This window comes from Hippocampus guttulatus, chromosome 11, assembly GCF_054856545.1.
Source record: "Hippocampus guttulatus isolate MCC_2025c chromosome 11, RoL_Hgut_1.0, whole genome shotgun sequence".
Taxonomy (NCBI): domain Eukaryota; kingdom Metazoa; phylum Chordata; class Actinopteri; order Syngnathiformes; family Syngnathidae; genus Hippocampus; species Hippocampus guttulatus.
This window is the reverse complement of record NC_141271.1, coordinates 19809667-19834131: the sequence shown is the minus strand read 5'-3', so window position 1 is coordinate 19834131 and position 24465 is coordinate 19809667. Positions and strand designations below refer to the sequence as shown.

At 46.7% G+C, this 24465-nt stretch overlaps 1 protein-coding gene across 1 annotated transcript; it reads left to right on the top strand.

Annotated features, from left to right (window-relative positions):
- The first annotated feature begins 1593 nt into the window (after window positions 1–1593).
- wnt10a (wingless-type MMTV integration site family, member 10a) lies at window positions 1594–24446 on the top strand. Its single transcript, XM_086124007.1, has 4 exons — window positions 1594–1756; window positions 4284–4549; window positions 10304–10677; window positions 23886–24446. Exons 1-4 carry the CDS (start codon window positions 1695–1697, stop codon window positions 24444–24446), a joined length of 1263 nt encoding a protein of 420 aa, XP_085980133.1. The 5' UTR covers window positions 1594–1694.
- The last annotated feature ends 19 nt before the right edge of the window (window positions 24447–24465 follow it).

Here is a 24465-nt window from a genome sequence, read left to right as displayed (position 1 = left end):
AAAAAAAAAAAAAACAAGACTAGGGTCGAACCGATGAGCGTAATTTTAGCGCTTTTATAATAAGATACGATTTCTGCCAATTTTTTTGGGGGGGGGGGGGGGTGGGGGGATGCATGAACACATTCAACTTTATTCACACAGCAATTGAAAAATAACCACAGCTGCGCATCAAGTAAAAATCAGACAACTGAAAACAAAGACTGTTCTAACTCTCAAGTCATAATATACAAACTGTAAAAACAATCAAATACTCAAACAGTGCCGAGTCTCATGCTGAGTCGAAAGCCAACCAATAAAAAAAAATGTCTTTTTTTTGGAGTTTACTTCACGTTTAACAGGCGGTCGTTCCAAAGGGAGTGACGGGCAACGGAAAAAGCTCCACCCCCTAAAGCTCGGCTCGTCCTCAACGCCTCCGGTAGCGTCTGGTCGGCCGACCGGGGGCGCCGGGCGGGTGGGTCGAGGCGGAGGAGCTCAGAGAGGGAAGTTTCATTTCAAGATTTCAAGACAAATCAAAGAATCTTAAATTGAACTTGAAAATGTACAGGCAGCCAGTGAAGGTGGGCCACAATTGGAGTTGCAGTATACCAGCTCCACTTAGGAGGCAAATTAGCGCCATTTTGGACCAACTGGAAATGCTTGAGGGAGGACTGTTTAACTTGAAAATGAAAGAATCCAGCCGAGATGTGACAAAGGCATGGACTACTGTTTCTAAGGGCGAGTTTTGCATCCTTTTTATTTATTTATTTATTTATTTATTTGGGGGGGGGGGGGGGGGGGGATAACAGCCTCATATCCCAGCTCTTAAAAGCAGCTCACTGTCGTTAAAGCCTAAAAAAAATGTTGACATGATTTGCATTCATGTTGACCCGACAGCAAGTTAAAAGCCACTCCGGTAGACCTTCTCAAGTCACCGCCCCCCCCCCCCCCTCCCAGAGAAAATATGAAGAATATGCTTCTCGAGTTTCACAAAGCTTTCGGATCTTTCACCGCTGTCATGATGACTAAAAAAAAAAAAAAAAAAAAGTGTGCCATGCGTTGATGTAGTTGGACTTTTTGCACCCCCCCCCCCCCCCCCACCCCCAAGAGAAAAAATTGTGCGGGCAGCGCTGCAGGCGAACTTGGGCATTGTTGCGCTCCTCTTCATCTCCGTCGGATCTCGATCCTTCTTGAACGAGACACTTGACCTTCCTCGACGATCGCCTTCTGCAAGAGTGACGTAAAGAACAAAAAAAAAAAAAAGAAGAGGAAGAAAAAGAAGAAGTGGGCCGGCGGAGGGCGAAGTGCAGCAGTTTGGAGCGAACATCCTAAGTGGCGCACGGAGACTTCTCGCCCGGCGTCTTTTTCGCGGTGCGTGCTGTCGCTCTCAGTGGGATGTTACGTGCGTGACAACTCTTCTTTTTTTTTTTTGGGACTGGCGCGTGTGCGTGCACGCAGGTGTGACAAGCAGAGACTTTTTTTTTCTTCCCCCCCCCCACCACCCTTCACCCCCACCTCCCTTCTTCTAACACGTCAGAGAATTGATGACTCCCCCGCCGCGCGTGGAGCGCAGGACCACTCTTGTCTGTGACTTAACTCAACTTTGCGCTCGGAATATCGGGACAGCCTTTTCACAACCTCCTTGTCGCTTTATTTCTGTGTCGTCACGTTTTTTTTTTTGGGGAAAATTTACTTTGTAGTCTCGAAAGACAAACGTGATGGAGCGCTCATTCATCAGAGTCACGTGCATCTTGGTGCTTTTCTGCCTGCTTGACAAAAGGTGAGTTCGCAAACTTTTTTTAATTTTTTTTTTTTTTTTTACAAGCGCTACCTCGAGTTTCCCCGGAATGACCAACAACTGTATACAGTAGCGTAGTTGGTCTAAGAGTTTATTAAAGATGAGGCAGTTTTATTCCTCAAATGTATGCTTAAAAAAAGCCACTGGAACATTCTTGAACATCTATGCTTGCACTGAAAAAATGATGTGTTGCTTTTTTTTCTAATTTGATCAAATGGTTGCATGCAAGAAAAGTATCTGGCTCCAGCTAATTTTTTTAAAAGTGTACATCTACTTTAAAAAAAATAATTCCAGAGGATTCTATTGTGTGCAATCCCTTGACAAAATAAAATGCAGCATTTTTCAGGGTACATCCAGAAAAAGTAGGGAAAAAAAGGACTGGACATGGAAAGTAAAAAAAAATCAAATAAAATAAGTTCTGCATTCTGCATTGGACAAAAAATAATTTGGAAAAGGAGGCTGCGTGGACACCCCCAAGCATCATTTATTGTTTCTCATGTTTCCAAATGTTAATGTGATATAGATTTAATTTTTCATGTTGATTGTATCATTGAAAAAAATAATCATAAAAATTGGGTCAAAAGTTGCACCAACTTTGCCTTGTTCTGCACAAAAAAAAATCATTTTGGGGCAGTTTTGTACAAAAAAAAATTGGGTTGATTTGCTCAAAACAACTTGGGTCAAATTGACCCAAGTGGGTCGGTCCTGTTTTTTTTTGACCCAGCACTTTGAAGAGCAAATTGCCATATGATTTCATGCAAATATTTTGAACAGTACTAAGAAGTTAAAAAAAAAGAAAGAAAGTCCTGCACTGGATTAAAGCGCGCCTAAAAAGTACCAAGCTTCATTGTAATGTTTCTTTTTCCTGGTTTTACATCCTAGTTGAGTGATTCATTTGCGTCGCATCACACTTTGAGTCTCCCTGCACTAAAGTCGTTACTGTTGACGGGGTGTCATTTAGGCCCTAAAACGTGTCCACGTCATTTTGTTTTTTTCATAACATATTGATGAGTCGATACTGTATCAGCCGGCGTGACTGGAAAACAACCAACAGGACGAGACTTGATGTGTGCACTCAACCTGAAAATTTACGACAGCGAAATAATGAAATAATCATTACGTCTGTTTCCACTGGCGTTTATCACCTTCGGCCAATTACACGGTTGGCCATGCGGCCCTCCTTCGCAAACAATGTTTCTCTTAATTAGACGTTGCGCTTTGGGAAAGAGCTGTTGGAACAGGCCTCCGCTCAAAGCAGGAAACGCAACAGGTAGTAACAGACGCCCAAATGGAATTACAGCTGAGGGCGCGCAATCAAAAAGCAATGCCACCGTCACAAATGATCAACATCTAACGCCCTTTGATTCGTGTCCAACGCCCTTTGCTTTTTTTTTTTTTTTAATTTCCCAGAAAACACAAAAGACGTTTGTTCTCTTAATTGGCTCGCTCGCACACACGCGCAAACACGCGGTGATGAAATATGGAGAGAACGTGTGCAAAACTTCCAGCGGCATGTCAAGTCACAGTCAAGCATGTACAGATGTGCGTGTGCGCCTGCAGCCACGCCGCAGGTCGGGTGTCCAGGCCACACGGTGACACACACACACACACACACACACACACACACACACACACACACACACACACACACACACACACACACACACACACACACACACACATACAATACGCTTGAAAAACGCCGGGGCACTTTCTCTCTCGGCAAAAGCAGCTCTCTCATCACATGGGCAGCCTGTGTTTTCCCTGTTACGCTTTTTTACGGTTTGTCTGTGATGTGGAAAAAAATGCTCTCTCTTTAGCCGCTGTCAGCTCAATGACTGTGCTTGGCATGATTGATCTGCAACAGTTGCAGATGATGTTGATGTGCCAACCTACACTTTGAGCTCTATTCTCCTGCCCGGTGCAATTTCTTTTTATTTCCCGCGAGGCGAGGTGGAAATCTGCGCAGGGGAAACGGGCTAGATTCGATATGTTTGCAGACTTGTGCTAGCGCCGTTGTGGGTGTGAACAGAGCCAACATTGAGTCGCTGCCAATCGACGCGGCTCCTCTCATTCCTTTTAAATGTGGTGCGTGCGGGCCGTGACTATAAAAGCCTCTTAACTTGTTCTTTCAGCGTATGCAAATTAGTTATCTCTTGTATAATTATTTTTTTTAACTCTTTTGACACTGATAATAATTCAAGTCCATTTATATGCTCCTAAATCACAAAAGAGTCTCAACGCAGGCTCCAAAATGCATGCTTGAAATGATCAGACCATCTGCAAGCTTTGCAGAAGCCTGATCATGAATGGAGTGTGTTGGAGGAGGCTGGACTGCGCTTCCCCTGGTGGACAGTAAACATTTAGGCAGAATTTATAAATGATCAAATATGGATCCTGGCTCAATAAAATTGGGTTCCAAGTTTAAGGGACTCACCGACACTGGATGGGGGGTTTTTTTCACCTTGTCGAGTATTTGTCCAATCACATGACCCCGTTTCCCATGCAGGGTAGACTCCAATGAAATCTTGGGCCTGAAGCTGCCCAACATCGACCCGATCCTGAACGCCAACACGGTGTGCCTGACGCTACCTGGCTTGACCCGGCGCCAGCTGGAGGTGTGCATGCGCAACCCGGACGTGACGGCCTCGGCCATCCAGGGAATCCAGATCGCCATCCACGAGTGCCAGCATCAGTTCCGAGGGCACCGCTGGAACTGTTCCAGCCTGGAGACCAGGAACAAAATACCGTATGACAGCATCGTCTTCAAAAGAGGTCAGACTCGCAAACAACGTTTTCAAAGCGGCGTTTCGCCGTTTTAACTGAGCTTTTGAGAACCGCAGAATATTGTGTTCTGTGAAAATTGGGCTTACCTGCAACCATCTTCCACGTTTCCGTCCGGTTCGGGTGACGGACGATGGCAGAACATGACAAAGCGCTTGCAGGGATACTTGACAACGGCTTTTGTTTTCCACAAGATGTCGTTAAGCGCGACCAAAAATGATCATTGAGAGCATAGGTGTCAAACTCAAGACCCGCGGGCCAGATGTGGCCCGCCACATCATTTTATGTGGCCCGCGAAAGCCATGATGCTTGCTCAAATCTCAACCAAAATTTAAAATTCTCATATGTAATAAATAAGAGACATATTGTCAGCATTTTCTTGTGACCAAACCCCGTCAAGACGGTAACTTAAACAATAATTGAATTATTGACGTTTTTATGTGGTTTCAGTCATAACGGCCCCCCAAGGGAAATGGTCAGTAAATTGTGGCCCACGACAAAAGTGAGTTTGACACCCCTGATACAGAGAGTCACGCCGGCCATCGGGAATACCGGGAAATTGTGATGATTTTTCCGAACCGCATGATGACCATCCTCCTGCCCCGTCGCTGATTAACTTTCGTACCGTGACATCCGCCGTGCAGCGCCCCTCATCCCCTCCAGGGGACGATAACTTTCAGTCGCATGACGCTCACTGTTCGCCACGTCCAAGTCCACCGCCACCAATCTCCAACTCCCGCCCACCATCGACCCACCTCACGTTGACTTTTGGGCATGTGATGGTTGAAAAATATTCCTTCAGATCACATTTTGGTCCCAGTTCGCCCCTGACCATGCTTGCATGGTTACATAGAATACATCAGAACAAATAAATGTAGTTAAGATTTGTCCAAAGATATCAGCGATCAATAAAACCGTATTCTCGCAAATTTAGGGTCAAACCTTTCAAGTTCGGTCCAGTTCTGAGTAGACTTTCTTCTTTTATTCCCCAAAAAGCTCTTTTTGGCTTTTTCAGTCTTTCGTAAGCGACAGTAGAACATGGGTTGATTTCATCAAAATTGCCAGTTTCTGACCAAAAAGCGGGGGGGAAAAAAAGCAATTTTTTTGGGGGGGGGTGTGAAAAATAGATGTCAAACAGAAATGTGATGAATACTTTTTGATTTTATGAAACCACAAACTGTAAACAAGAAAAACAAAAGTGAGAATGGGCTTTTGGTGGCAAAATAGTTATTCAATTCAATTTGGAAAAAAAAGGTGGAAAGAAACATTGCGGAGACACGTGTGGTCCTTGAATCTATTTATATTTTCATGCTTGCATTGCTTCCATGAAAAAGCCGTCGTGTGAAACAACATGTCGTGCTTGAAAGTGAGCTTGAACACCACACACACAGACATACACACACACACGCGGAGGGAAAAGTATGGAGGCATCAATCCAAGGTTTGATGTTCAAACAGGTTGCGGTTTTCACACTCAACTTCACATTGGCGCAATTCCACCAAATGAGACGCTCATCGGACAGATAAGCTGCCACGGCGACACGCGTGGATGAACCTACTGTATGTTCGTGTAATCTATTTCTCGGCAGTCAAGGGGGGGGGGGGGGAGGGATCATGTTTTCGCTTGTTTCTGACTGCTAGCGCACAAGACCAAATTATACACATGGTTACATCCGCTGGCTTCTTCCTACTTTGGAACCACCCGGCCGACGCCGCCGCACTGTCAGTGCTTCACACCAAAAGATGAGCCGAGTTCAAAAGTTGGTCACCTGCAGATTACCAAACTTGGCGCAGATCAGTTTCCTCGGGCGTCGTTTGAAGTGTTGCGAGCGTTACAAGTTGGCTACAAAGGATGAAAGAGGACCTTCGGGTTGTACAGTCAACCCGAAGTTAGCGGCCGGAAAGGGAATCTGTCGAGATTGATGAGCGGGGCATTTGGGATACGTACTCGTTTGAGTTGAAATGACTTTCGCCCAACGAGCAGCAATTTTTCTTAAATCTTTTGTCGCTTTCGTAAAGCGGCAAGTGCCACTGTGGGCTGAAATGACCCATTCGCACGGAAACGGAAGGAATTTGGCCATTTGTTGATCTGGCATGACTCCTTCTTGTGACTCGCCCGTAGATAACTGATAAGCTCCAAAGTTGCATCGGCGAGTCGGCGATATGTCTCGATAACTTTTGTCTGGCATTTCAGAAATTTTGGACCCCGATGGGAATGATTTGTTTTCTGATGCAAACTCGGAATTGTAGCTCGCTTTGTCTGAATCCGCACATTGTTGCAAGTGAGCAAAAGTACTGGGACACACGTCAAGTGAGTGTGACCTGCTTACGACATCACACCTGCAGCCCGTTGACAGTGGCGCCATTTCGCGATTGAATTTTGTGATGGCGTTCGCGGGGCAGCCTCTCGCAGGAAGTCTTTTGGTTGTGAGCACTTAAATCCGCAGATTGACTTGACCTGGTCTGATAGCCGTTGGGGTCATTTTCTTTCTTGCCTGCGCCATATTCTAAGCGCATATTGATATTTCGACTGCAAGTTAAATTGACTCCGACAATTATGCAATGAGGCTAACGATTCGAAAAAAAAAAGATATATACAGTATATACATAAGGCAATGTGACTTGAAAATCGTGGAGTTGAAACTTAATCAGTGAGTTGCCGCTTCACTGCGTCAGCCTCACCTTTCATCCTATTTTCCCCGAACCAGAAACTCATTTAAAAGTTGTTCGTCACCATTAGAAGAGACACTTGCTTGTTAGAAATCGCTGCCTTGCCCCGGGTGCCGAAAACTCCAAACCCGCCGATCATAAACAACACCTTTGAAAACGGATGATTCATAGGGTCCATGTTGACTTACTCCGCTCCACAAAAGCTACAAAGAGGCTCAAGTTAACAGGCGACAGCCGCTTGCGGCCCGGCCGCTGCCGTTTGCCGCCATCAAAGAGCCGGACGGCGTTTCGGTCCCTCCGGAGAGGAGATCATCAAGACTGATTTCATTCTTGGTGGAGCTGCTCAAATCGAATCAAGTCTGAGAGCGTTCATGTAACGGAAGCCACTCGAAAGGCCGACCGAGAAGAGTTGAGCGGATGTTCGTAGAGCGCGAGTCGAACCGTCGGTGTCATTTTACGACACGGCGAAAGCTCAGATCCTCCGCCACGTACGGCCGTCTTGATGGATTGGATGAAATTTACGAGGCCATATTCCCTGGTATTTATCTCGCATCAAAAGCCGCCTGGAGAGGCCGGGCATGAAGAGACAGAAATAGGGGAATACCTCTCATTCTCTCGACTCTTCCCGCTCGCGTCTTCCCGCAGGCTGGGCCGCTTCTAATGCTTTTTACTTCCCTCGCCGGGTGCGAGTGCTCCTGAATTTCCTCTCAGCACTTTCCCAACTCTCGGCGGCAAAAGCGTAAACCGGCCCCCGTTGGTTTCCGGAACGCAAAGTGACAGTTTCCCTTAAATCTTTCATTCATTTTGCCACTTCCTCTGCCATCAGTTCAGCCGGGCATGCCGCGGCCGGTGAATTATTTGTTAGATTGATTTGTTCCCCCGTCTTCTGGGGGCCTGCATTACAGCCAGCCCGGCTCAGTGCAGGGAAAGACCTAAAACAGGGTTTCTGTGTAGGGAGGCAGAGCCTAAGTGCTATCCAAATCTCATAGGGGCGGGAGGGGGTGGGGGGGGGGGGTGTACAGTGGGAATCACTGAATAAAAACATTTGTCAAATACTGTATCACCAACCTTAAAAGTTGACTCACTTTTTTTTTTTGGTGCCCCCGAAACATTTTTATATGTATTCTCCATTATAAGTGTTTGTTTTTTTTCAGGTGACTGTACCACACGACTATCAGTGATTTGATTTCAATCAGACTTGGAAAAATATGAATCACCCAAAAGTCAACAAAACTAGAATGGCGAGGCCAAAGTCAAACAATCCTCAACATGTTCGTCGGACTGTTTTGATTTGCACAAATCTTGACGGCTTCTCATTATCATTTTTTTTTTCGAACTGGGCCGCAACTGCCGGATCGGCACCGCTCGGCGCCAGTGAAAGTGAAACGCAACAGCAAAGTGAAAATGAACATTTCCCAAATCAGCATCAAAACTCAATCGGCTCTTCGTGTGCAGATTTTGGTTGTTGAACTCGAGTGTCATCCGAAATGTTTGAACTGACCGAGAGAAAAAAGATCAAATGATCAAACTCTTGTCAGCTGTCACATCGCGTCGCCAAAGCGGAAAAAAAAAATTGCGTCACGTTCAATTACAAGCTGTAAATGTGTAAAAACGAGCCAAAATGGTACGTTCAAATACTCGCAGCTCAGTTCCTGCACATTTTAGCGAATGGCTAGCACAAACTTTTTTTTCTACGTTCCGGGGTGCTACTCATGTTTCGCAATCTCGGTAGCCCGAGTTCAAATGTACCGGGATAGAGCGCCATTTTGGGGAGAGGGCGTGTATGACAATTTAATTTTTTTTTTTTTTTGCCATGCCCAACATGTGTACAAAGTTTGGAGAGTTTTTGGTTTCTGTTTGAAACCTCCAAAAATGTGACTGATGGCACAGAATTTTTTTTTTTTTTAAATCAAGGAATTGATTGATCGTCAACATTGACCTCTAAAAGCACATCGAAACAGTTGTTTCGGTGACCGCATATCCTGCGTGTAATGAAAAGGACACCCGGACGGAACAATGTGCTTTTTTTCTTCTGCGTGTCCTCTGGTGGGGGTGGCGGCGGAGGTCGCTTCAAGCTCAGCTGCTGTTCAGGGACAAAGCAACACTTAATTGCTCTTGTCCCAGATGTTTTCCTGTTTTTTTTGTGCGTGTTGATTTTCGAGCTAATGGGCAAATCAAATCATCTGTGTCTCCTTAGCCAAACAAGAGGAAGGTTAGTTTGCTTTGGATCATTAGGTAAGAATCTGCGTAAGCCTTACACGTGTAACACATGTAATGACACATGTAAGGGGCGGGGAAGATGTCGCGCAAACATCTTTGTAGTTTCTGTTTATTAAAAAATGAGGTATACAAAAAAGGGTTCTCTGTATTTCTCGATTTGTTTGTTTGATTCTTTGGTCAAAAAACGATATCGCTTCTGGGCTTGAGCCGGCCTCATCTGTCTCTATCTGGCTCACTCCTTCTCCACACTGTCCTCATTCGCCAGTCGCACGACGTCACAACAAATAGTTCCGTCAAAGAAACATTCTAATGCGGATAAAATAATCATGACAATTATTTCTACTAAGTCATGAAATATGCCGATTGACCATTGAAGGGCAAATGGAACATACACAATTCCACCAATATTAAATTGGCACCTCCAATCAGATAGCCAATCAAAACGTATCCTCTGTTGACATGATTTCAAGATGGCGCCCCCCCCCCCACCCCCCACCTTTGCACGAAGTCGTCTGTTCAATTTGGTTCATGAAATCGGGCAAGGTAACATCTGGCCACAAATCGACCAATGCGCCTCCTGAGTTGGAGCCGCTCTATTTTCGTGGCGAGGCCTCACGAGGTAGAAACAGCGAGCTATCTGCCAAGCAGATGTCTTGAGTGACTCTCCGCCGTCAGTGCGCGTCAGGCTTTATTTTTTAGCCCTTTCCAGTTCTACCCGTCATGGACGAGCCTATCCCGGCTGACGTTGGGCGAATGGCGACGTCGGCAATGGCGTTTGTTGCCTTACATCCGTCTGAGGCCGGCTGACTCAACAACTTTTGTTTCCGCACCGCCCCCCCCCCCTCCACCCTCACAGGTTTCCGAGAGAGCGCCTTCGCCTACGCCATCGCGGCAGCGGGCGTGGTGCACGCGGTGGCCAACGCGTGCTCCATGGGCAAACTGAAGGCCTGCAGCTGCGACGAGAAGCGGCGCGGCGACGAGGAGGCCTTTCGTATCAAACTGCACCGCTTGCAACTGGAGGCCATCAATCGAGGAAAGGGGATGGTACACGGCGTGATGGAGCACTTCCCCGCAGAGCTGCCTGGACCGCAGGACTCCTGGGAGTGGGGCGGCTGTAGTCCCGATGTGGAGTTTGGGGAAAAATTCTCGCGGGACTTCCTGGACGCCCGCGAGACCTACCGGGACATCCACGCGCGGATGAGGCTTCATAACAACCGCGTCGGCAGACAGGTGGGTCACCTGACGGGCAGACGCGTCTCTGGCGTCGAAAGTCGTGCAAGCGTGTCCGTATGGTCGTTGAGTCACACTCCATCACTACAAGATTGCCGCTTGATTATTTAGTCGGCGACCTCGACATTCAGCTTCGGCTCCGTGTACTAGTATGATCTTCGTGCTCGCGAGTAAGACAATTCAGCGTGCTAGTAGAAGGACTGCGTCTTAACTCATTCAGTACCAGCCAATTCTGGACCAAGTCTGAAAAGACGTTTAAGAACGTCTTTGGGAGTGAATGAGTTAATCATTGACTCATATGACATGGCTAGTAATTGCGCCTGCATACTTGTTGGCCGTAAGTAGCATTAATAGTGAAAAAAAAACAAAAAACATTTGATTTGAATTGAATTGAATACAACTTTATTGTCAAATGTGCTGTACGTATGTGTAACATACAGCACAGATGAAATTTCTAGATTTCTATTTCTAGACATTTCTAGAAAGCAGAAGTGTCAAATCCAGGTCCGGAAATTAAAAAAAAAAAAAAAACCCTGCCACAGGTTGGCTTTAGCCACACGTGCTTCAATTCAACAGGCAGATAAGCCCCCCCCCCCCCCCCCCGGACCAAAAATACGGGAGGAAAACATGAGTCTGAACGTGCAGCATTCAGCCCTAGCGGGTGCTAGGAAGCTAAGGTGCTTGATGGCCGTGTAAAGATCTTGGATTGAGACCCCCCCCCCCCCCCCACTCCCGACCCCTCCCATCCAAAGCTCCATAAAATGGAACTTGAACTCGGGGAACTTAAACTCAGACTTCCATCGAACGGTGCCACTCCTCGGCGTTGGACCGCGGATACGGTGCACGCCTGTTTCCCATGCATCCCCAAAGAGTCCTAACCCTTGAGTCCTAAAATATATGTCTTGCTTTTTTTTTTTTTTTTAATGCTGCATAACCTCAACTATCGGGAGAGTTGAATATGGGCAAAATATGCCGCCGTAGGACTTTGTCACTCAATATAGAATACTAATACTTCCCTAAAATGGTGAAGCAATGGGAGAAGGGAAAGGTAAGCGCAAGCTAACTTCACTTGTGTCATTTATTTACATGCTGTCAGCAGCATTTTAGCAGCACAAATCATTGGAAAAACTCAAAATTAACAAATGAAGCGCCACAAAAAAAAAAACAACGTTTATTTAGGCTGCGCGAGTGTACATAAAGCTTAGGCTGGCGAGCCCCTGTAATTCATTCATTGTATGCCATTGCGGAAAAGTTATCCGTGCACAGTGCGCTGTGCAAATGAGACCACAAAAAAAGCCGAGGGAATTCTCCACGATTCCGCTGTCATTCATTCCGCTTGAAATGCGGCGCCCCAGGCTTCACCTGTCATGTCGGGTAACTAACCTCTCCTTACGTGAATTTCAAAACAAGACAAACAGTAACAGTGGCATTCGTTGGAAAATTGCTGCCATGGCTACCTTCTTCGAGTATTGTGAATATAAAAAGTCTACACACCCCTGCGATTATGGCAGGGACTCTATTTGAAGGTGATAACCATTTGAAGAACGTTTCCACTAAAATGTGGCCTGTAAACGATTTAACGCGATTGATTTTTTGGGTGTTTTATTTTAAAGGAAAACTTCAATAAATAAATGGTACAGGGAATAATTGAGGGGGGGAAATTTCCAGAAAAAGAAAAGCCTGGCTCTTTAGAATGAAAAAAAAAATAAGTGGGAAAATAGGCCTTTCTCGATCTGCCGGAGACGACAAACGTACACACTGTACATCCGCGCCTAAATACTTTCTATGCTTTGCACAAACATGTCTGTGGCAGCTTTGCAGTGATTGACAGCAGTGATCGACAGGTTTCCTGTCAAGGTGAAGGTGCACAAGTACTGGAGCGCATCATCGCAATATAAATGAAGGCTTATAAACGATCACATGCGCACTCGCAGAGGCAACGAAACACAACACAAGCGGCCTTGTTTTCCAAAACAAGGCGTCGCAAACATTGGCGGACGCAGCGCCGGTTCCCGCGGCTTGTTCATTTCCAAATGATTTTTTTTTTTTTTTTTTTTGTCAATTCTCTTCTGAAAACGGAACTGGAGTACAGTACGCGCTAGATGAGCAAAAATAAGAATTCAGCCACGTTCCACTCCAGAGGGTCCCCTAAGGGCGGGGAGGGGGATCGAAAGCGCAAAGTCGTTCAACAGCTTCTCTTCTGATGCTTTACGAGCGCTTTGATATCAGGCTCCTTCTTGTGGTTTTATTTGATCAGTGGGACTTGAAGTTCCTCAAACGTAAGAGACCGTTTCCCTTTTCCTCAAGACAACTGCCTACGGTCTCGGTTGCGGGCGTGTGCCGATGGCCACTTTCTGTGCGACCGGTTCGGCTGTGAAAGTAAAGTGAAAGCCTCCAGGAAAGCAAGCAACACATCTACACTTGACTTTTAAGTTGTATTTCAAGACACTATTAAGTGGAGTGAGGGATCTGTTTTGAAATACAGTATACGATACGCGTTCAAGATAAATGCTGAAAATGTGCTTGGTATGTCGTATGAGTTGCCGCATTAGCGGTTTATCAGCGCAAATTGGACGTGCGGTTAGCTAGCTAACCACAGGTCGCTAGCTACCTAGCTAGCCAGCTAGCTGTGACAACCACCCGAAAATACATATTCCCTTCAGATAGTCCACCGTCGTGCCTACTCAAGAGCACCTCGTTTTCATCTGGGACAAATTTGATCTCGAGGCACCTTAACAAATCATTTAAATAAAATGAATCAATCATGCAGCAACCGCTGTATTTTATTTTCTTAATTTAATGCGAGTATGAACAAAACGATTCCAATCCAATCACACCTCATGAATGAAACACAAAGTCAACCAAAGTGCTGTATACACAAATCCAAGGAAAAAAAAGCCACAAAAAGACGCCAACAATGAAAAAGGGCAAGGCGAAACGTTAAACACAGTGACAAAAGTCAACCCTCAATCCCAGTTAAACGCCAGCAAACAAACAAAAAAAAGTTTTTAAGCGGCGACTTCAAGACGGAGGAAGTGAAGTGGCCTGTCTGATGTTCGGAGCGAGATGTTTACATCATCGCATTCCTTTTAACAACTAACTAACTTGCTCATTGGTTTGGTGCCTCGGGCGGTGCAATTGACGGAGGTAAGCCATGACTATCGACAACGCTGCAGCAGAGCAAAGAAGCATCTGTTTGCGGCGCATTGTTTCCGACTTCCTCCCAAGTCATTTGGCTCTGAATCTCTCCATCAGTTGACTTCTGGTCCTCTTGATTAAGCAGACAAAACACAACATAGGCAGAGAAACAACATCGGGCCTCCCGGTGGTGTGCTGTCGTCGTCGTCGAAATATTGCCGTTTCTTAAAAAGGTGACTGCGGTTCTGAGCAGCCCTGTGGACTGTGTGTCAGTCTTGTGTGTAGGGGGGGGGGGGGGGCTCAAGTAACATGCAATCATGTCCTCACGAGCCAAAACAAAGAATAATTTGTCTTCCGGGGCCTGCGATGTGTAATGTTACGAAACTCGCAGGTCAGCGGGGCTCATGTCTGCTTGGCCGCCGAAGGCTAATGAGGTGTCGGAATATTTCAGGCCTTAGTGTGTTCTTTTCTGGTTTCAGAGATTTGATTGGAGTGTTGAATTGTAAGTAAGCAGCTCCAAAATGTCCAAATGAGATGAGCTTAACTTTGCATATGAGGTGGGGAAACAAGCCGTTCCTGCAGGCTGCTAAATTATTTTACCACCAAAGAGAATTCAAGAACTAGACTTTTTTGACTTTTCAGTCAGAAAATAATAACCCGACTTTTTAAAGAAAAAAAAAAACTCTCCAATGAGTGACATTTATACGCAGTAGTCCGGAAACCACCTGATGTGTACTCGTTAGCCATGTTAGCATGGTAGCCGAGTGTTTGTACACTTCATGTGCCATTTCATCATCAGCATCGATAGAGCCGGAAGTTTACGGGCTTCTCTTGTTGCCTTTGTCCTCATCTGACCATCGTTCATACTTGAAATGAAAAGTTATTTCTGTAAATCTGTCCACCCTTGCGACGCTACGCTTTTAGCAACCCACGCTAATGTTCGACAAACGTCGACCGGTGATGAGGGCCAAAGTCCAACGGCTCGAACGTTCGGCGGAGTAAAATGTCAACTTCAAAGTTTCGTTGTTGTACTGTCGTTCATCACTCATGGGGCTGAATGTTACGTTTTGTTTCCATATGAGTCTGATGTCACCCCCCAACGCGTCAACAGCCGGAGTTTTGCGCGATTTTAAAAAACATATTGGTTGAATATCGACTTGGAGGGGGGTTTCACTCTCACTATTAAGTTTGGTCAAGAACATTGGAAGAAATACCTCTGAGACCTCATACACGCACACACACACACACACACACACACACACACACACACACAGAGTTTCTTGATTTAGAGAAAAATAGTACCAGGTGAAAAAATAAAAATAATGCCCTTGGTATGTCTCTCTCTCCCTTGACCCATGCCGACCACCTTGCTCTCTCCACCCACTTGCCTGACTCCCCCTTGGAGAGAAGTCCTCCTTAAGCAGAAGAATGCGGTGGTTCCTTGAGCAGGGGTGGCGGGCGGAGAGGGGTGGTGCGGGGGTGGCGTGCATGTCCCCTCATGCCCACTCCAGGGTTCTCACGACGTCCCGCCTTGTTTTTAGTCCTAATTAGTGGCTGCTTGCCTTTTGGAGACAGATGTTGAGAATCCTGCACAATGATTTTGCACTTCAAACACGAAGGGTGGAAAGTAGAAAACGTTTCGGCCGTCCTGCCCCTCCACTGGAACTACCGTTTCGCACTCCTCGCCTCTGATACTTCACAAATGTCGAATCATGAATCATGAATCATGGGAGGAGGAGATGACTTTTCAAGCGGGATGTCGGAATGTTGTTAACGTAACTTGGAGTAAAACGTAGGTGTGTGTGTGTGTGTAAATCTGTATTGTATATACCGTATTTTCCGCACTAAAAGGCGCACCTAAAAGCCTTCCATTTTCTTAAAAGCTCACAGCGCGCCTTAAAATCCGATGCGTCTTGTGTATGGTCATTACGGTAATAGGGCAACCCCAAAATGGCTCCTTGCTAGAGACACGCTTACAACGGCAGAGTTCAAACTTAAGGCGGTTTCGCAGTTGAACACGGAAATTGAGCAGCGGCAAGAGAGTTCAACGGTAACGAGTCAATGTTGTAACTTGCTGTTGGTGAAGTGAACTGTGTCGCTGCTTTATTAAATACGTTTTACTGACATCCGATCGTTCTGTTGGCCTTCCCCTGAACGTAGCTCCATCTAGTGGATGCGTTGTAGATTGTGTCTTTTAACGCGGTGCGGCCAATGTAGGAAAAAAAAATTACAACTTTTTTTTTTGATGTATGTATTTATTTATTTTTAATGGTGTTTGGCTGAAATAATAGCACCACCTGCACAATCTCATAAGCCAGCCGTCATGTGCAACTCGGCCTTCACAAGGAGAATACGGCTGCTTATGTTGAGTTATTGAAATTAAAATGTGTTTGGATTTGTCGTAGTTTAAAAGTGCACCCGAGCTTATGAGAGGTGTCTTGCATTTGGCATTACAAACGGCTCACCTGCGACCAATCATGACCACAAGCGCCATAGAAATTGGATGGATGGATGTTTTTTGGATTTCTTTGACTTCACCAGGATGTGCGGTACTGGGGTGCCTGATGAGCGATATGCAGTAAAGCGGCACCTTGAGATTAGGGGTTATTATATTGTCGGTCTACTCGTGATGCGACTCACTCGCCCGTTACAGTTCTACGTGTAACTGCGGTGACGCCAGACTATCGCTTCAACTTTTGAAGTCAGCAAAAAGTTGTTTTGTTTTGTTTTGTTTTTTCAAATCTTATTACATGCGCAAAGTAGCACTTCGCCGTGGCTGTGTTGACACCTGACAGCCGAGTGAACTATTTGATATTTTATGGGCTCACCTCAATCTTTCAGCAACACGCCTCGAAACAAAATGTTTAGTAAGCGCACGCACGTAGCGTAGGGTGGCTTTGCTGAGCTGTGCCCGGTGTTTTGTCGAGTCCTGTCTGTTCATTAGGCAGGTGGTGACAGTGGAGCCGCGCGCTTTGTTACCGGCAAAGATCTCGTGGTAATTACCGTTCATCATCAGCGCCTGACTGGAGGTGACGAGCAAAAGAGATCTGAGGGCCTTTTATAGGCAGGAACCACGCGCTCCTTTTGCAGCGTGTCTGCTCGTGACGCCGCCGCCGCCAATGGAGGCGGTCGTTTTGACACACCTCTCATTCAATCAAGCCGTCGAGGCTTGTACTCGAAACCTTTTTTTTTTGCCCTTGAATCGTGATGCGTCATCGTCACAAGGTTGGATTTTCACCGCGGAGCTCAATGCCGACGTTTCGACGTATGACCTGCGTTCATCCTCACGAAGGTCACCGGCGTGCTGGAGCCTATTCCAGATGACTTCGGGCATTAGGTGGGCTACACCCTCAACCGGTTGCCAGTCAATTGCGGGGCACAACAAGCACTCACGCACACGCACAATCGCACCTCGGGACAATTTGGAGCGTTCGATCGAATTGCCGTGCATGTTTTTGGATTGTGGGAGGAAACCAGAGAAAACCCACGCAGGCACGGGGGGGGACATGCAAGCTCCACGTAGGGAAGACGGGTTCGAACCCATGACCATAGATGAGCTTTTGGCGTTCATTTTGAATTTCTTTACTTTGGTAGTACAGACAAAGGAAGGTCAAACAGTCGTTCACAGTACAAACACTAAAACGAATCAAAAGTCAACTAGAATGAAGCATTTTCAAACACACACCAACAAACTAAATGAAATTAAATAACAAAAGTCCAAACAAAATCAAAACGAGCTCGAATGGAAAAAAAAAAATCCAAACTTAATTTAACCTCCATGACTCATCAAGTATCCCGACTGTATAATTGATTCTCCACATGACAATCAATTGGGGGCAAATCTTGGATCCATTGCAGCAACAGTAGCTGAGTCATCGTTAATTGACTCCCGAACGGAGTCAGGTGCCACCCGCAAGCAATTTAAAAATAAAAAATAAAATTCCAGTGGGATTTTCCTTATCAGTGGAGCATTCGCTGTGACTCACCGCACATTCGCATGCACACACTCCACCTTTCGGACTACACCTTCTTACTCACACACACACACACACGTGCGTTGACATGAGCGCTTCGTGGTAAACTCTCAACAGGTGGAAGTGCTTATGGTAATAACATTTTATTACGGTCTCTAAATGAGACTGGTGGACACCGAGTGGGCAAATACTACACACACACACACACACACAGCACCGACGAACCCACTGCACCCCGGGACGCGCGGTCGAATGTGCGTGACTGCATTTGCTCCGTACGCCGTGGAGCTCGCACGATTGTGCGCGCTGTCGATGTCGATTGTTTTTGAAGCAGGCCGCTCGCTTGGCTTCAAGTGACGCTTGAGCTTAATGCGCCGCCGCCGCCGCTTTGTTTGCGCGCCTCGGTCTCGACACGGCTCTCTGGTGAGCTTTAAAGCCACTTTGCTTTGAAGCAACAAACGCTCGGCGAGCCAGAAGTTCGCCGGGCGCTTTTGGGGAGGTGCGGACAGCAGACGCGGATTTTGCCTCGACTGACGACACGGGGGATTGACTGGCGATTACGTTCTAAACACGCTACCGTACGCGAGAGTGAAGTGGCGTTTCTGAAGCGGGGGGGACGCGCACGCCGCACGATGAGAGGGGGAAAAAAAATGGCTCTTGTCATGTATGAACCTACTTGAGATGAAGCTACAGGTGTATGGTCTTAGCTTATATGGATCTCTTATGTACATTTTAGTTGCAAACGCTTGCCAATTTTTAATCGTGGTGATGATTTGGCAGACGTGCTATACAAACGCAGCGGCTCTACTCAAAAACGGACATATCTTCATTTTCATGCCGGGGAAGTCGGGAAAGTAGCCTCGACTTCAGAGCAGGTGAAATTAGGTCTAAGTCGTGGCGCTGCCGGTTTCTCCGTAAGTGGATGTGGATTTGATTCAGGTACAGGCAGACAACCAGTCACGAGTGGAAGGTGGTCTCCAAGTTACCACTTTGCCGCGACCAACTTTACATCATCCGCAAGTGGAAATCCCGCAGTTCCCCGATCAACGTATTCCAGTGAGTCGCTTCCTCCGTGTTGACCGCGTGCGTCCCCCCCCCGCACGGAATTGAAAGGGAATGAGGGAAGCGCCTGCAATTGGCCGGGAATCAAGTCGCTCGTGTTCATCCCCACAATGGCGCAAACACCCTTTTCTAACTACGCCCGTCAGCGAAAAGACCACAAGGAAGAAAACTCCAGCAATGCGCACAAAGTTCAACTGCACTTTGCGCTAGCTACACTCGCGCTTTGCACACAAATAAGGTCCATTGAGTTTCTTCTCAACGTCGGTGCTTTTCCAAGCGGATTGAGGAGTTTCTCTTCGTGGCGATGAAATGTTTTCATGCCGTGTCATCCGTTCGTCAGACTGCGCACAGTAACAATGTGGAAGCGATCAAAAAAAAAAAAAAGAAAGGTGAGGCACGAGGCTAACAGGAATGCGGCAAGGCGCCGCCGTCGCGCGACAGAACGCAAACAGGCAGCCGCGTGCCGAGAAGCGCTTCCTCGTGTTTGCTTGCCGGACAAACGATGGCTGCAATTACTCAAGGCTGCTGACGGGCATCTCGTGGCGACGTGCGCAAAGGCGCAAACCGATCGATTCTTGCCAAATATGTTACAATAACAACGCTGAAAGGAACGAGTGCCGCACGCCGGCGCGAGCTGCGGAGAAGTTCAAGCTTTTGGAGTTCGAGTTTGGCTTTCATTCTGTGTTAAAGGACGGGGGGGAGGGGGGGGGGGGGACTTTGAAGAATAACATGTCGCGAGGAAGCATTTTGAACTAATCAGACTTTTGCAACCAATTTGGACGCCACCTCACTCGTTGCCGCGCAGTCGCGGGCTCCAACACGCGCAGCCGGCAGCCCGACGCATCCTTGCATCCCGCGGTCGGAATCTGCTCCCGGCATGTCGCGTTTGATCTCCGTCTGGGGCCAGTTTATAGACGCCTCCGTCTCGGTGAGCCAATTAAAAGTGGCCAGATGTTTGTCTGCGACCGCGGTCCGCTCCGAGGAGCGATCGCATCCTTCCAGTCGACGCGCGTTGTCAAGCCCGTGTGCGTCAGAGAGTCCGACCGCGGCGCATCATCCGGTTACGCGCTCGTTTGTTCCGTGACCCCCGCTCCGTTTTGCACTCAAGACATTCATAAATGGCGGGAAGTTTTCACACCGACGTGAACAGAAAGGTAATCAATCCATTGCAGCACCTAAATGATGCGAATTATTTTATGGTCACGGTTTTATTCGCGCTGCTTATTAATAATAATAATAATAATGCCTGCACGTCACTCCATTCATTGTACCTTTTTTTTTCTTTCTATAGTTTTTTTATTTTTATTTTTTTTTGCAGCCAGCAGTACCTTTAAGTTATTCTGAAGTCTAATTAAGTCTCGAGTGGTTTTTTTTGGGGGGGGGGGGGGTTTGCAGCCAACAGAAACTTTTAAGTTATTCTGAAGTCTAATTAAGTCTAGAATGTTTTTTGGGGGGTTTTTTTGGTTTGTTTTTTGCATCCAACAGAAACCTTAAAAAAAAAAAAAAATTAAAAACAGCACAACTACAGCGCCAGCAAACAAATTTATGTTCACGCTTCCATGCCGTCCGTGACGGTTCGCATTTACGTGGCCAGAGACAAATTTTTTACAAAAAAAGAAAAAATCAATTGTTGCGCACAACCTGAAATTCATCCCAATACGTATTCAGGTCAAACCGCTCCATGGTGCAAAAAAAAAAGGTGAGGGTCGCTGGACTTTCATCGCGTGAGCGTCGACGACCCTCACAACCTGCTGAAGGAAACACCAATCCTAAAATCATCTCCTCCTTCCTGTCATCGCGTCTTCCTCTAAGCACCCCACCCCCCCCATCAAGCCCACTTTCACCTCCACAAGCCACACCCTCACAAAGGCTGCGCAACCGATAATTGCTGACGCTCGTTGAGTCAGATGTCGTAATTGCAGAAAAGGAGCGAGACGCACCCTTTTTTTGCAAATGTGCGAAAAGTGACGGGAGCCGGCCAGAAAATGACTCGACTTCCATGTTGCAATTGCTGAATGCTGGGAAGATCGGAAAAAAGAGCCCGACAGCCGACATCAAATGATAATGCATAATTCCACACATTTTCCGATGACGCTAATTAGTTGTTTTTTTTAGCACATATTGGACTTTGCTCCGATTGCCAAATGCAAATTTCCAGGAGAACTTTCTCGTCGCGATGCACCGGAGGGGATCTGCGAGCGAAAGCGTCGGGACGAGGCAGCCATTTTGCATTCGCGCGAGAGCAAACGGCAAAAGAAACGGTGCGACTTGGGGAGACGTGTACGGATTTGGTAAAGCGCCAGAACTATTGCGTGTCTTGAGCGTTCTGACGATTTGCATAAAGAGAAAGCGTGTCATGGCGTCAATGAGTCATTCGGAGCGTTTATGCACTTGAGGCCGCAGAGTTTGGAATTGTGCAACGCTAAACGATAGCCTAGAGGTCGATTTTTCTGATGTGGGACTTGACGGTGTGGTCTTAAGTGGCCTAAGCATGCCACGGGGTGCGGAAAGAAGGAAGACGCAAGGCGTTGACGAGAAAACAAACAAACAAAAAAGAAAAATCACAGCAGTAATTGAATCGAGCTCACATCATGATCTAATCATGTGTGTCAGGGAGGCCTAAATCTCACACCGTTATTGATCAAGTCGTATCAAAATGAACAGCCATTTCCATCCTGCAATCGGCGCCCCACAAAACTTTGACTCACCCAAAAAGTGATCCTACAATATCAGAGCGAGAGAGGAAAAAGGTCCGCTTTCTTATTGGAGGTTTTTTCTCGCAATGTTTAACTCATTCAATGCCAAGGACGTTTTTTTTTTTTTGTTGGTTTTTCAAGAATGCAGACATTCAATCCCAGGTACAGTCAAACCTCCGTTTTCGAACGTCTCTGTTCTTGACCAAATCGGTTTTTGACCAACAATTTCGAGTTTTTTATGCCTCAGATTACGACGGAAAATCGGTTCTCGGCCAAACCGAGCGCACTTCAATGCGCCACTCGAATCCTCTCGCCTTCCTTACACGAGGAAGTGATGCTGGCTCGGGTGGCGTTCCATTGTGAGCGGACGTGTTCAAGAAAGATTTTTTTTCTTTTTTAAAGAGCCTGGTTTCGGTTTTCGAACAGCCTTCTGGAACGGATCATGGTCGAAAACCGAGGTATGACTGTACTACTTTATGGATTAAAAAAAAAAAGAATGACGTGGTAGGCAAAAGAAGCCACTGAAAGTTGGATAGATCGGAAAGTCCATTTTTTCCTGATATGCAAAACAGCGTCACACCTTCATTAAGACACTTAACTTGATTTGAGGTGTTTTGACTTGAACAAAACGTTCCCGGCGAGCCTTTTTTGTGGGGGCGGCTGAGCACTTTGGCTCGACATCCTGACATGAACTCTTGCGGAGCAAGCGCAGGCAGCGCCCTGATTTCGTGCTACCTGTTTTACGTCTGATGCTTTTCAACTCGGTGCCAACGGATCACTTCACATCTCAGGAGAGATGAAGGGAAAAAAAAAAAAAAAGCCGCAAAGGATGAAGTCCCGTGCGATTTGCATACAGAGCGCTGGCGTCTGATCAACGAAGAGCTTCTGCCCTCAACTGAACTCACATGTCAGAGGAGAATGTTGTCATCTTCTCGTTTCTGCACACCGGCCCAAGTTCTAATCTGGTCTTGTTTGCTTTAACCTCCCCCCCCCCCCCCCCACCTTGCACCCCCACAACAACAACAATGCTTGAGCTTTTCTTTTTTTTTTTCTTCCTCCCCACCCGCTGTGTTACAACCATAATGCCACTGCGAGCGCACCATCAAACGGTAGCAACGTGGAGGCAATTACGACCGCAACAGTAGGTCAGTCGGGCTTCTTTCAAGTGGAAGCGGGCTGGAGACTTTTTTTTTTTTTTTTTTTTTATGATTACAGACTTTGCCATGTGTTTAAGTGTTTGTGATTCTGGGGTTGAATCTGCCCCTGAAAAACTCCAGTTACACATTGCGACTGGAAACCTGCTGCCAGGACTGCTAAAGCCATTACACTGGTGTTTACACAAAAAAAAAAAAAAAGGCTTCCAGACGCACGTATGCGCCGATCACAATTTCTGCGATGTTTATTCAAAAGGGCCGCGTGGGTTACTTTCTGTGGGCATGACACAATTTATGGACGTTTTCCATTCGGTTGGTTTATTGGCTTGAAGTATTGTCTCTGATGCTTCATATTTCGGACTAGTTTGATGAGTGATCGCAGCAGAAAATATACCTCAAGGCCATGTTTACCGTGAAGAAGCATCCAGTTAAAAAAATATATATATATTTTTCTGCCGGTTTTTGAAAAGTTGCTCGCCATCGTGAAGTCATTGCCAGCACTATTTACAGTGAGCTACAACAATGCCCGCTTTTACCAACGGAATATTGTATTGCTCTCTACTGTCACCAGATAAAAAAAAAATAATAATAATAATTGTGTTTTTGTCACGTTTGCGAGGTGGTGGTGGACCCCAAAAAGCAGGCAGGAGGGAGGAGCAGGGTGTATTTGAAGAATTGTATTTAAAACAAAGAAAACTACATCCAAAACAAACAAAGTATCAAACAAAAACCATGACTAAAGCTAAAACATAACAATGAACTAAACATAACCGAAGCCAAGAGCAAACAGCAACACACATGACAGTAGCAAGAAGCAACAATGACCCGACACTGAATGTTCGGGCTGGGAGTCCTTTTAAACAACTAATTACCAAATGACCAACAGGTGTGCAGCTGCCGGGGGAGCCCTACAGTGCCACCTGTTGGTCCCTAAACCCAATCATGACCGTTTTCCTTCGCATTCAATTATTTTATATTTTTTTAGCTTTCCATTTCAAATTCATTCCAGGACCTCATTCAACCTTTCACCCAACATTCAATTACTCATCAAGATGAGGATATATGCAAACTCGGGCCACCCCCCCCCCCCCCCCCCCCATATCGTGTACACTCGTATCTGACTTTCGGATTTTCCATATCGGATTTCAAGCTTGAAGCCCTGCGTTGTGCTCTCCTGTCTCCAGGTGGTGCTGGATCACATGAGAAGGAAATGCAAGTGTCACGGGACATCAGGAAGCTGCCAGCTGAAGACCTGCTGGCAGGTCACTCCCGAATTCCGGGTGGTGGGCTCCATCCTAAAAGAGCGCTTCCACATCGCCACTCTCATCAAGGCCGACAACCGCAACACCGGCCAGCTGGATCACTCGCACCACCACAACAACAACAACAACCACAACCATCACAACAACCACTACCACCACCACCACCACCACCACCGCCATCACCACCACCACCGCCACCATCACGCGCAACGCAGGAGGCCCGGCATCAACGACCTGGTCTACTTTGAAAAATCGCCCGATTTCTGCGAGCGGGACCTGGGTTCGGACTCGGCGGGAACGCAGGGTCGCATCTGCAACAAGACCAGCCCGGGCATGGACAACTGCGAAAGTCTGTGCTGCGGCCGAGGCCACAACATCCTGCAGCAGACGCGCAACGAGCGCTGCAACTGCAAGTTTCACTGGTGCTGCTACGTGGTGTGCGAAGAGTGCCGGATAACAGAGTGGGTCAGCGTGTGCAAATGAAGACGCGATGGGGGGCGGG

What these genes read in the sequence shown, in the direction of transcription:
- wnt10a (XM_086124007.1), top strand. Translation starts at nt 1,695, where the DNA reads ATGGAGCGCTCATTCATCAGAGTCACGTGCATCTTGGTGCTTTTCTGC. An exon ending in TTCTGCCTGCTTGACAAAAG is followed by an intron (nt 1,757 to 4,283) that starts GTGAGTTCGCAA and finishes TTTCCCATGCAG; the next exon opens with GGTAGACTCCAATGAAATCT. An exon ending in CAGCATCGTCTTCAAAAGAG is followed by an intron (nt 4,550 to 10,303) that starts GTCAGACTCGCA and finishes CCACCCTCACAG; the next exon opens with GTTTCCGAGAGAGCGCCTTC.